Here is a 14042-nt window from a genome sequence, read left to right on the forward strand (position 1 = left end):
GGGTAGAAAATATCTTTACTCTGATTCTGTGTGTAATTAAATCTACGAGTCTATCTGGATGTGCATGCGTATACACACAATTTTTAATACTTTTTTCCCCCCAGACTCGTGAACAACTGCAAGCTGATCTTCTCAGGTGTCAGGCAAAAATTGAGGACCTGGAGAAAGCTCTAATCGAGAAAGGACAGGTAAAAGGCTCTCTTAATGTCCTTTACCACATCATTTTCTCCCTTGCATGCAGTGGTGCCCTTGCCATCTTCATTGCTTGCTGGTGTGTTAGTTTGACTGATGCAGCTTAATTGCTACTGCAGCAGTAGATTATTTAAATAAAGGAAAGTATTATATAGGCTAAGAAAATGCCATTAAAGGTTAATTTTATAACACATAATACACTAAAGCATAATATAGAAATAACCACGTGTACATGCATTGTAAATTCTGTTTCCATTGTCATTTGGTGCAGGCTTTTCTTCTGTTTTCCATTTTGTTTATGTTTGCTATAAATTCCAATAAAATACATATTCTATATTTGTACTGGAGAATATTTTTGGTGTGTTGCATAGAAAAATTAAAAAACCAAATCACTTCCACACATGCTTCAGCTAGAGAAATGAACCACTTAGTGTGTCTGGTTACTGGGAGGTGCTTGCAGTGTTACTCTCCTGGGTGGAGGACCCAACTGCTTTCAAATTCTCATACCATCACCCAGACTACAATTAGGCCTTATGCTTCAGTATATCTTGTAAGTACTTGAAGATGTGGCTACTGATGCATATTTAGTAATGTCTAGGATCTTGAGGAAGGCTGATTAAGAGTTATGAGAGCGCATTTTAAACATGTTCAGTTGCGTAACTTCTAGAATGCACTGAGAAAATCGAGATGTTATTTTATGCTTTATTGTTTGAAATATAACAATTTTAAGATTGCAGGTACCATATGGTAATAAAATAAGATAGAGCTGTCCATTGATATAGATTTCAAAGACTAATGATCCTGTAGCATTAAATAAAAACAACCTACGAATAATGCCAAGTTCATGATATCACTATTTTTATGGTGTATTCTTTGTAAGAAAACTTTCTGTAAAATTCTGTATAAATACGAAGGTTTTGGGACCACGTTCAAATTAAGGATAATAATAATTGCAATTTGCTTAGTAAATTTGCTTAGTAAATAAAATATTAATAAAAATAGAGAATATGTTATCAATCTAAAAATGATGTCTCACTGAACTTTTGAAAGAATAAATGGAACTGAAGACCTCTCAAGGATCTACTGCTGACATTTTAGTGTGTTGGTGATAAAGGTGGTGTGAGCAAATTGCTGTATAATTGAAAACATTAACAAAATAGTTGACTATGACACTGTGAAATGTAAGTACTGTGTATGTAAATAAGATAAGAAAACATGGATAGACATGTAAAAAATTACTTCTGTGACTTTTGCTTCCAGAATGATATGTCAAAAAAGGTATGCCTGGAAATCAGAATTTAATTAGTTATTACTTTGAGATTCATAACCACATTTTCAACCTTGTATCTCTTAGTAATCCTAAGGCCAACAGGGATGTACCAAGGAGCAATATGATATTGTCTCTAGTGGGCTAGTTTGTACGCTGAGCATTAGATTTCCACAGAAGTGGTCACAGTGTCTTCCTGGGAGCTCTAGCACCTGCTTAGTTCTCCTGACCTGTTAGTATTTACATTCAACAAAATAAACGGTTGTGATGATAAACTGACTTCTTTGTGCACTATGTGATTTTTTTTTTTTTTTATTACTATGTCATTTAGATTGTCACAGTAGTGATGATGATTTAATAACACTTGAGAAATGTTAATTTGGGGAAACAGTCCCTAAAGTGCTTTTGAAAAGTAAACAATGAATCAAAAGATCCTAGTGTATTATCCCAGGAATTTTTAGTCTTACTTTACAGCTTTAGGAAGCAGAAGCAACAAACCCTTTCACAACTTTCCTAAAGTCAAATTCCATGCAGAAGATTAGAATCTTACTGTTAAAAAAATGATTTGAAGCTTGGCTTATAACAATTTATGTGTAATTGCAAAGTAAGTGTGTCATGTCCCATGACAAAGTGTCAATGGCTCTTGTTAATCTCTCATCAGCCCAATCTGTCAGAATTCCCCTAGATGTAAAATAATCCATTTCTGCAAGGTACATTGAGGTTCATGTCTAAGAAACTTTATATTAAGGGAATAAATTCTTATAAAATGCTAATAGTGGTAAATAATATATTCTTATTAATAGTGGTAAATAATAAATATCAAAATATTGGAGTATGTAATGCTCCAGATGGATAATTTTTTTTTGAATGTTCAGCTTTCTCAGTGACCTGGTGTGTATACAAATACAATTCCACTGGAGTTAAGGTTTTCTCAGGAAGTCAAGTTGAACTTAATCAAGAAAGACACAAAATTTAATAATTAATAGGGTAAATTAATCTATTTGTTCTACTTGTATGAATTGAAGTAGTTGAACCTGCGGATCTGATGTAACAGTCAAACCTCCCTTTTACCATATGCATGCATTGGGATATCCACCCCAAGTCTGTGAGTGAACTCTGTTCCTTCCTTGACCTTGGTAAAATGCTAGTTAAATGTTAAACTAGACATTGGATTTTATTTTCAACATTTCTTTCCTTTGTTTAAAAAATTATTGACAAATGAGTACAAATAGTACTCATTTTAGTGTATTATTCTTAGTATGATACAACATCATAACTCTGAAGAGCTTGTTTACTGCATGGAAGTTAAAATGCACTTGCACGTTCTTGTATATGAGTGGGAAAAGGAGAAAGAACAGTAGAATATGAAACTGTAGTGGACAGTCATAGGAAAGCTAACTTTAAACGTTTTTTAAAAAATGCTAATTGGAGTCAATATTATATCATAATGTTTTAGATTTTTTTTGTTTGACATTTAAGGCTGGTTAATTGTCTAGGAAATCCAGATTTCATTAATTTCTTGTGCAGCATCAATGTGCAAGTACCCTGCTGACAAAGAAAGTATCAGCCTCAATACTTTAATAAAAGACATTTAGATTTCAAATAAATTGTCCTTTTTACCTAAAAAATAATTTGATCTAGAGTTAGTATGACATAGTAAGTGTTGGATATTGTTTTATTAAACTTTATTAGAGCAGTATGAGCTAGGTTATATAAATACTTTTCTCTACAGGGAGAACAGAGAAAATCTGGCTGTTATAACCCATTAAATCTGAATGCCCAGCTGTGGCTGGCAGTTTTTTGTAGCTTGGGTCTTTAAAGGGATATTTGAGGTCTTTTGAAGCCATGGAAAAACCTAAAAGGAAAGATCAGCTTTGGAACAAATGATTGAATGGAAATAGAGTTTTCAAATGGAGTATAGAACATATATCACCTCCCTTCCTCTATAGCCTTGAATTCCTTATCACAAACACTATCACACTTTTAGCAGAGGGCAATTAACTGCATAACGCTGAAACTTATTTTCAGTCATTTGGGGTAATTAAATGTTTTTTCTTCCCTTTCTCAATTGGGATTTGCATTACACCACTCAAAATGGGATGGTTCTGCAAGAAAGTTCCCAAATCTTTACAATGGAGAGAAATAGTTTTGAGTTAAGCTGAGTAAATAAATGGTTTTTAAATGACATAAGATATCATATAACTGCATTCACCCACAACTAAAGATTTTAAAATATATGCTCAGTTGGAACATACTAGAAAACAAGTCACAGCTTTAGGAAAAGAAAGGAACTTTTATTTTCTCTGTAGTTTAAAATGCTATTTATCCTTGAAATATTTATGATAGCTTTGTTTTTTGATGTGTAACCATTTTTATACTTGAATGTACAATGATGTCTGAAATTTTCTAATTACTGTGGTCATTCGTTTGTCTTGTTTAACTATATATATATATAATTTTAATATTTTGAATCCTCTTCTTCCTCATAGGATTCAAAATGGGTAGAAGAAAAGCAGCTGTTAATCAGAACAAACCAGGAGTTGCTAGAGAAGGTATGTGTTCAGAATCTGGGAATATTTTCATGATTGCTGCCCTTTATCATAAAAGGAATAGTAAAAGCAAATGAATGTACTAAGTACTGGAACATCAACATGAAAATGTCTTACTTTATTTCTCTCCAGAAACAGAAATTCAGACAGAAGTCTCTGATTAATGTACCAATATGCTTTTGTATTCTTTGGGAATGGAAGCTTCTCCTTATTGTGGAATTACATGTATAGCCAACAGTAGAACCCAAGCTGGCTGATGTTTCTAGTGTCCAACAAAATACAATCTAAAATATTAAGTGCAATGTGGAATCTTGTGTTTTGCGAGTTGCACAAAGATTATTATTGTCATGATCACTAATGATATTGTCTGCTCCCTTCAGTCTTCCATTTTTTTACAATTTTTCCACACATTAAGTAATACTGATTGATTTAAGACTATTGTATCATTTACTGTCTGAGATATTCAGAGCTGGGCATCCTCATTGTTCTTCATTGATATCGGGGAAAAGTTAGCTAGTACTCAGGAAGTAAAAGAATTATTTTTGTTAGTTAGTAGCTCAATATTAATAGAATAAAAATAAGATAACCAAAGAAAAATTTGTGACTAAAAGTAGCCACAGCTGGACTTAATTTATTCAGGCATTTACATGGGTATTATAAGCATTATAGTACATTATGCCAGATGTTACACTTCTATGTAGTTTCATTAAAAAAAAAATCACCCAATTAAGATAGACAGTAGACCAAAGCTATTAGTTGGCATAATGAATAGTCAGTTTTGAATTTCTATTTTGTCATTGTTAGCGCCACGAAGCGCAAATCTGGACAACTAAAAAGTAGTCATTAAAACTCCTCCATTATTGTCTTTCATATACTGTAAAGGCAAGATGTCTAGTTATGCAAAGACATTGAGAACAGTCTACCCAAAAGTTAATGTAATCCAGTTTCTTTCACTCGATTTTAAAAGAAAGCTTGTATTGCTTAACTTATATATAATATTCATATCACTTTTAATACTACTTCCAGATTACTGTTCTAAGAGAACTTTGACCATTTTCTGTTGGTAGTTCTCACAAATACTTTCTGATGTGATGTTCCCTCTTTATCTCCAAGACATGGCCCAACATCTAATGAGAAACTGAAATAATAAACAGTTTTGTCTAAACCCCTGGACTGTAACTCTGTGCAGTATCTTTTCCATTGCTTACGGGGTGTTATGATGTGTTTGTCTCATAGATTTACAGAATGGAACAAGAAGAGCATCAGCTGAAGAATGAGATGCAGGATGCAAAAGACCAGAATGAGCTGTTAGAATTCAGAGTGCTAGAGCTTGAAGTAAGAGATTCTCTCTGTTGCAAACTCTCAAATGGAGCAGAAATTATGTTTGAACCCAAGCTGAAATTCCTGTAAAGATTACTGATGTCTGGTGCATGTTTAAGGGAAATCACTTAGGTATCTATTTTTTAAATGTTGTATCTTGGGATAATGAAATTGATGCCACTGCCTTAATATGTTTTGGAGAGAGTGCTCACTAATGTTTATGAAGATGTAATATAGCTAATATATATTGCATATAGTTTGTTTTTCATCTAATAAAATATTTTGTTTTGCAATATTTTTGCCTTTTTTATTTGTTTCATTTCCATAACTGCTCCTTTCCTGCATGTAAAATCACTTGGTATGTATCCTATAGCCTTGGTTGGCATTGTTTAAATTAACACACCTTCTCACATCTTGCATGCAGTGATCTGACTAAAGATCTGACACATCCATCACATCGATGTTTAATTGTTTTAAATTACATTGATTGACAACATTAATATGAAGTAAAATTATCTTAAAAGAACACATTTTGATAGCAGCTTTGAAAGAATTTCTCTTACCTGAAGTCCATTTTCTGATGGTATAAAATGGTCATGGACTGGAAATAATCGACCTCAGTCAATGAAAAAAGGAAAAAATACCCTCTGAGAATGTCAAAGTGGTGAAGCACAAGTACAACTTCTGTATGTAAAAGTAGTATGTTGCCCATGGTGAACAAATTCTATACTTTGCATAAATGAAACAATAGAAAAATTACTTGTTAATAACAATTTGAACATGTAGCCTGTGATTACAGTAGAAAACAATAGTTCTCATCACCTTGTAAATGTGGCCCATGTCGAATTTAGTAACACTAAACTAGTTGTGCGTGATGCACAGTTGCCACACAGTTATATTGCCTGATAACACATTGTTCAGTTTCAAAGATCATCAGCATTCTTAACACCATTTAGAATGGACTCTCCAAGAAACCTGTCATTGTCGCTCCTCCATAATTTTCATCACGCAGCACGTTTCACCAAACATCTTGGCATGTGTAACTTCTCTGATAAAGATTAAAATGTCATGTCTTCCTGTTATGTGGATGTTCTGCTTCTTGTCTTTGACATTTCTTAATCATTTTTTAATCCTTTATCAATAATATATTTTGATGTCATAGCCCATTATATTCAAAATTATGAATTTAGGTTATTAGAATTTCAGTAGATATTTGGGAAAATAAACATGCTTTCTAATACATACCTTTATTAAGTAACAGTAAAGTAAAATACTGAACAATTTAGCATTTGAATTGGCAGTTGCACTAGAAACTGCTTCCTAAAGTGTAAGTGTTCTTAGAAGTAAAACAATCCAAAAAATTTTCTTAGAAAAAGAAAAAAAGTGCTTCAATACATTCTTCATGAATGTATTTTTCACATTGGAAGAATCACATGAAAAGTAGCTCAGTGTAATGTGTCGAGTTTTGTCATGTGCCAAATCTTTAAGGACTTGTTTCACAGAATAACAATGGAAGTATTTTTGTGTGATTTTTGCCTTGGTAGGCAAGCATGTAGACACAAATGTGTCTACATTGTGAATGCTTTAGTGAAATCATGAATGCTTCGGGTAATCAGGACAGTATTTTCTGAGAGCAATTAAATTATTTCAGATGAAAATTAGGCTAGGATAGAAAAAAACTCCATTTGTTTATCATTTAATGCAAGCAAATTCAGGTGAGTTTAATGCAAGAGCAACGGATTAATTTTTTTAAAAATGTAAAATGGTAACTGAATTTAGACAAGAATTAAGCCTCTGGTTTTGGGTTACAACAGCTAGGTCTTTTAAGCACATTCCAAAATTAGACTGTTAATGCAAATATTATTTAAAATAGAGCTTATGAGGGGGAAAGATGTATAGAGTATAGAGATTTTTCTCTCTACATTTTAATATCAAATTAGGTTTAAGGTAGTTAATGAAAAAAACTTGCCATGCTTTTTAACTTGCATAAGTGAATGGATGCAGCCCACTTGCCTTATCAATTAAAGCACCTCATTTTGTAATTTAGAAAATGGAGCAATGCATGGATGGTCATAGGAACTATATGCTCTCTTTCACTGTACTGTCAGAAACTAAAGTTCTTGTTGCCAATGCCTCATCTTGTAATATGAGAGGAAATCTGATTTTCCTCACTCGTGTTACCATGGCCATAGAGAATTCAGAGTAAGACCCAGTGTCTTGGTTGCCCAGAGCCTTTAATGCAGTCATTTTCACAAGCACATTAAAATTTAATTTAAGTAAATTTGCTTATTTATTGTTTTACTGTATTTCTGCCTTCTGAAGAAATAATAGGTTGGTATTTTGAGGAAACATATGAAAGTGAAGTAGATGGGCTGGATAAGTTTTTAGAAATAGTATAGTTTTAGATAAATGGGAATTCATAATTTTTCGTTTTGGCACAAAGAACATCATATGTGCTGTCTTTCAACATCTTCCAACATCCTGGGTCGTGCAGTGAACAGGACTGAGGATTTACATGCTCTAGTAGAAAGGTTAATGGTAGAATAAACAGGAAGCAGATACACAGCTTTAATTTCATTGAGAAGGTCTTCAGTGATAATACTATTTCATGATGGAGCTTAAATTTTTTTTATGCAGTTTCTTTGTTCTTTGTTCCATGAGAGAAAGCAATAGTTAAATGAGGTTATAACAAACATAAAAATACTACACTTTTTTAGAGGTCCAGTCAGTTATTTGACTGGTGTGCAAGGGTTTCTGCATCTGAGGAGTGTCAGTTAACTTTGCAGAAACTGTGTGTGCATGGAATTACTTGGAAGCTAACAGCATTTTTGTGCTTAGCTAAAGCCCAAATCCTTCAAATATGGTGAAAGTAAGAGGAAATACCATACATTTGAATGTAAATAGGAATCTGCCTTTTAAATGTACAAGTATGTTTTGTAAAGGTGGGAAATAAATGTTTACATATAATCACACATGTTGTTTTTAAACAAAATCTTTCCTTAGGAGAGAGAACGAAGGTCGCCAGCATTTAATCTTCATATAACCACCTTCCCTGAAAACAATGGAAGTGCACTTCAGCTGTTCTGTCATCAGGAAGGAATAAAGGTATATGTAGAGCATTAGTAACAGTTGGATGTCCAGGAAGTTTTTTGGAATGACCAACCCAATATCCAAACAAATGGTTTACCATCTTGCTGTGGGGAAGAAAATCTGAAAAAATAAATATAGTAAGAAAAGATATTTTTAACTGGGGAAAGGGTTTTATAAGAATATGATCTGGTAGTCTGTCAGGAGTTCATCAATGAAAATGAAGGCTAGTCAATCAAGATAATTTACATTTAGTCTAAGGTACTGCTGTAAAAACACTGAAGAGAAGAATGTGGATGTTGATGTGATTCATTGTCAGTCTTGCTACAGTACTTTGTTCTTGATATTAAATGTTTTCATCTAAGGTCAAAATTATGACATTCACCTATTATTTTGTACCCAATCTAGTGAAGCACCTATGCATTTTGTTTGTTGAATAAATATGCTTAAGTTATTTGCCTAGGCCAGAGCCTTGAAGCGTGAGGTGTCTGATCCAAAACTCATTCAAATAGGTGAGGCTCTGTCTATCATTTTAGATCAAGCACAAGATAAACATTGAGATCTCACTTGGTTACCTTCTGCTATGAGGAAGCAAGAATTACTCTTTTCACTTCTGTTCTCGCTTGAATAGGCTATCTCTACAAATTGATTTGCATGCTGGTTCACTTAAAACTGAATTCAGACTTGCTTTGTTAGTAATGTTGCACAACAGGCCAGGGTAACTTTTCTATGAGTAACTGAAGTGAAATATCGCTGTGTGTTGTACTCCATGGCACTCGCTAGTAATTTATACTTGTATTTGTAATTTTGTTTACAAGTCCTCTTATAGAATGCTCGTTTCAGTGCCTTAATAAGCACAATACTATCTGTAGTGGAAATAAACTGAAATTGTAGACTGCATATTGTTAGGGAGCTGAGGAGTCTAAAAGAAACAAAAGTTAAAACCTGATTCTTACCTACAGGTTTGGTTGGGTAGTCATTTCCCAAACCACACCAAGAATCATCAGGTAGCATATTACCTTTCAAATAGAGCCTCCATGGGATGCCAGACCTGCTTATCTGTTATTCTAATTTGTATGTTGGCTGTAACAGGTACAGTTTACCAGGATCTAGAATTCCTGGTTTTTTCATTGTCTTTTTTTTCAATCTGCCTTTCAGTTCACTTACCTGGAAGCAGGGGCAGTCACCTCATATGGGTATACTGAAATTGTTGAATTTTTATCCATTTTCAGTGTCTTTCAAAATTGTTAGCCATCAGTAGCAAATTAGATTCTAGAATGATGCAAAATCTGATTTGGTTTCTAAATCTTCCTATTTGCTTCATCATGGAAATTAATTAGAATAAGTATTTCTGACTCAACAGGTGCAAGAACTTGCATGTCTTACTGAATTCCATTCTTTGCTAGTGTAACTGAAGTTTCCATTGAACATTGTCAATGCTGATCATAATCAATAGTTTTGTTTTTAACACCGATCCAAATACAAGTGTGTGTTAAACTCCACACCCTTCTAAAATTACTGATGTGCACTGTTTAATAGCTAATGTAACATTTGGAGACACTGCTGAAGTATTTGGGGAGACAAGGAAGAGAGGGAGGGGACTTCTTCGGATAGACCAACTTGAACACAACACATTATTTCTTTTTTAGAGCCAGTATGGACTAATTTGTGGATTCTCTCCCACATCTGTGTCTGGTCGTCAGGAAATATTTAGTTTTTTATTAAGCCTTCCTCACTGGAGTATGTTGGGCACAGAATAATGAGCAAATATATTTTGGTGTAGTTATATAGTTTACAAGCATAGCTAATTTAGCTTTAAAAAATTTTGACTATCAACATAATGCAGTTGCACAACACATAGATGCAAACCAGCATGTTACTTACTGTAAGTAAGGAAACTAGTGAGCCAAAACAGCCCTGTGAAATGTTGGCGTCTTCTAAGAAGTGATAAATATGAGTAGAAGTTGAGAGTGCCAGCATTTAACAAGGCTGTCTTGTGTTATGCATGTATATTGAGCATTTTGGACTAACATGAACTGGTCTTTGCCCATGCTCTCAAGCCTTCCTACCTTCACACAGCACAGCTGTGTACAAGCCGTCAATGGAAATGATCCCTGGTCCATGTTAACTTGTGGACCATACTTTGGATAGTTCAGGAGAATGTGATTAGCACAGATTAAACAATACCATGAACCTTTCCAACAAAATTTTAAAGTACAAAATAGAGTCCTGGGGCCTAGGAATGTACCCTGGCACTGTAAAATACAGACCATGTGAATTTATTCCTCTCTTTTTTTGTATCAAAGGAGTGTTTTTCTTGATTTCAGTCACTGGGCCTTAAAAAGGATGGCTTATTCACTGCTGACTGGCAGAGAAATGTGGCTTTTTACTCACAAAAGTTATGAGCTGATAGTGTTTAGAGGGGTGTGTTCAGCCCATCGTGCATATTCCCTTCTGCCACTGTAAGGCTGATTGAAACTCCACACTTCTGTTTAACAAAGAAAATAAAAAATAAACCATCCAACAAACCTTCTTAGCAACTATTTTGTTCATGCTCTCTGTCCTTTTAACTTCTGTAGCTTGATGTGCTTGATGATCCCCTCCAAACAAACAGAAGAAAACAGTCCTTTAAGCCTGTTTATCAGTTTTGATCTTTGATCTGCATACATCAGCAGAATGATAAATGTGAATGGTACAGTAACATTCTGCCCTCATACACAGACATCCCGGTCTCTTGCTATAATCAAGAGTGATATTTGATTTTGTCTCCGAAAGTATCAATAACACTTTTGTAATTGTGATGCAAAACTAATGTTTCACGTATTTACATTTCAAGTCTTTTTGCATGCAAAAGTGGATAAAGGGTACATAAAATGTAACATACAAAAGATGTTTCTCACCTACTTTATAAAAAATAAGTGTTGAACATCTTTTTCAGGATGTGAATATATCTGAACTTATGAAGAAGCTAGATATTCTTGGAGATAATGGGGTAACAAATTTTTAATTTCAAATATACCTCTAATTTTATGGTTAATTTAAACCAGGCTTTTTTAGTTTCCCACAGCAGAAAATAACATTCAAAAGTATGCACAGGGTGATTTTTGTATGCCTATATTTGTATGAACAGTATGAATGGTTAGGTACTACTTTTACAAACTTAAAAGAAAGTCTTTCAGTTAAACTGATGCTAGCAAAAAATGTATTTTCCAAGATAGAATTTGGTCTTGTCTGAATGGCATGGAAAAATGGCACTGTAGTAGGCAGAGGGAAAAGATATAAAACAGGCTAGGGGAAAAAAATAAGGAAGTCAAGGCCAGACCAAGTTATTCCTGAATTTTTCCTCTTGAGTAGCACCTGCTACTGTGAAGGATGCCTCTGCCAGGAATAGATTTTCTGGGAGAAAGGCTAAGGATAACTGGTTCCCTTTCTTGCCCTGTATTGCCAAATACAGTATAAAATCTTGGTCATGCAGTTGGGGCACAAATATCCATGGAGCTGGATCCAGTTTACAGGTAGCTTTAAGAGTTTGAGGTCTTTATAATACTAATTTTAAGCTCTAGATTTGCTTTTTTTGTTGAAAGTTTTGTGGAGGTTTCTATGGTACTTGCTGTTTATTTGCATTGTTTTCATTAATGGGAAGTCTAGCTCTGAAGTGCATGAGAAGCACATTCGCTTGGTGCAGGGCTATAGTCCAGTGAACAGGCATTTTTCTGCCTAGAAAAAAAAAAAAAGAAATTTCAAAATCACTGAGAGAAACCACTTAATTTGCATTGAATAATGAACTGTTGCAAAAGTGTTGTGTTGAGTGGTGTACTGAAATAACATGGAGACTAAGTACCCTTGGTTTAGATTTTAATACTTTCAATCATGGGATCCTGTCTGGTCATGTGTATAAAATCCTAAATGTTATAGCAGATTTATTCTTTAAAGTACAGTTAAAATTTATTGCTTGTGTTAAAGGATGGATTTCCAATCCAATTTAAAATGCATCTTTTTGTATTTTAGAATTTGAGAAATGAAGAACAAGTTGCAATAATCCAAGCTGGGACTGTGCTTTCCCTCTGTGAAAAGGTAGAATTCAGTAAAGATTTTTCTCTGCCTAAAGACTGACCATGTCTTCTAAGATATCACATAACATTGCAGGGAAGCATGGCTTTTTGTTTCAGTTCATCTGGATTGAAGCATGTATTCATCCTTATATGACTGTTGTGATATCTTGAGGTAAAATCAAACTTGCAAAATAAACCCAATTTAAAAATAAAAACACGTTTTGGAGATATTCCCTTAGAATAAAGTACTAAAAAAGCCACTTAACAGAAGAGACTTCATTCTCAGAAGTGCCCATGTGCCCAGCTCTCTGGCAATAGGGTTCTGTGAAGTCCTCTAAGTCACAGAATTATAGAATCATTTAGGTTGGAAAAGACCCATTAGATCATTGAGTCCAACCCCAAACCTAACACTACTAAGTCCACTGCTAAACCACGTCCCTAAGCGTCACATCCACACATCTTTTAAATACCTCTCAGGGATGGTGACTCAATCACTTCCCTGGGCAGCCTGTTCCAATACTTGAAAACCTTTTCGGTGAAAAATTTTTTCTAATATCCAATCTAAACCTCCCCTGGTGCAGCTTGAGACCATTTCCCCTCATTCTATCATTTGTTACTTGGGAAAAGAGACCAAAACCCAGCTCTCTACAACCTCCTTTCAAGTACTTGTAGAGTGCAATAAGGTCTCCCTTCAGCCTCCTTTTCTCCAGGCTAAATAACCCCAGTTCTCTCAGCTGCTCGTCATAAGACTTGTTCTCTAAACCCTTCACCAGCTTTGTTGCCCTTCTTTGGATCTGCTCCAGCCCCTCCATGTCTGTTTTGTCATGAGGGGCCCAAAACAGTATTCGAGATGTGGCCTCACCGGTGCCAAGTACAAGGGGATGATCACTTCCCTAGTCCTGCTGGCCACACTATTTCTGATACAAGCCAGGATACTATTGGCCTTCTTGGCCACCTGGTCATGCTGCTGGCTCACATTCAGCCAGCTGTTGACCAACACCCCCAGGTCCTTTTCTACTGTACAACTTTCCAGTGACCCTTTGTCAAGCCTGTAGTGTTCCATGGGGTTGTTGTGACCCAAGTACAGGACCCGGCATTTGGCCTTGTTGAATCTCTTACAATTGGCCTCAGCCCATCAATCAAGCCTGTTCTGATCCCTCTGTAAAGCCTTTCTGCCCTCAAGCAGAAACTCCTGCCCAACTTGGTGTCATCTGTAAACTTACTGAGGGTGCACTGATCCTCTCATCCAGATCATTGATAAAGATATTGAACAGAACTGGCCCCAATACTGAGCCGTGGGGGACATCACTTGTGACCAGCCCCCAAATGGATTTAACTCCATTCACCACAACTCTCTGAGCCCAGCCATCCAGCCAGTCTTTTACCCATTGAAGAGTGAAGTAGTTTTACGATATAGGTAATCAGTCAGGTCACTCAGTTCTGCATGACTGGTTCTTTACTTCTCCAATTACAGAGAGAATATAATCTGTATGTGAATAAAGATGATGTTTAGAACTAAGAAAGACTCACCTTTTTCTCTGAAGAAGCTTTGTACATCCTTTTCATAGGTTTCTA

At 35.0% G+C, this 14042-nt stretch overlaps 1 protein-coding gene across 16 annotated transcripts in view; it reads left to right on the forward strand.

Moving 5' to 3' along the window:
• Positions 1 to 14042, forward strand: part of JAKMIP1 (janus kinase and microtubule interacting protein 1) — a 246635-nt gene that overhangs the window by 121000 nt on the left and 111593 nt on the right. For 13 of the 16 annotated variants that reach the window (XM_074822088.1, XM_074822099.1, XM_074822100.1 and 10 more), the window contains 6 exons: positions 105 to 188; positions 3949 to 4011; positions 5245 to 5343; positions 8332 to 8433; positions 11354 to 11407; positions 12424 to 12489. In XM_074822088.1, coding sequence (XP_074678189.1) covers positions 105 to 188; positions 3949 to 4011; positions 5245 to 5343; positions 8332 to 8433; positions 11354 to 11407; positions 12424 to 12489 — 468 coding nt within the window. Of the gene's footprint in view, positions 1 to 104; positions 189 to 3948; positions 4012 to 5244; positions 5461 to 8331; positions 8434 to 11353; positions 11408 to 12423; positions 12490 to 14042 lie in introns of those variants that run through there. The other 3 variants (XM_074822095.1, XM_074822096.1, XM_074822102.1) reach the window with 3 other exon arrangements.

The sequence above is a fragment of the Strix aluco genome, chromosome 4 (genome assembly GCF_031877795.1).
Source record: "Strix aluco isolate bStrAlu1 chromosome 4, bStrAlu1.hap1, whole genome shotgun sequence".
NCBI lineage: Eukaryota > Metazoa > Chordata > Aves > Strigiformes > Strigidae > Strix > Strix aluco.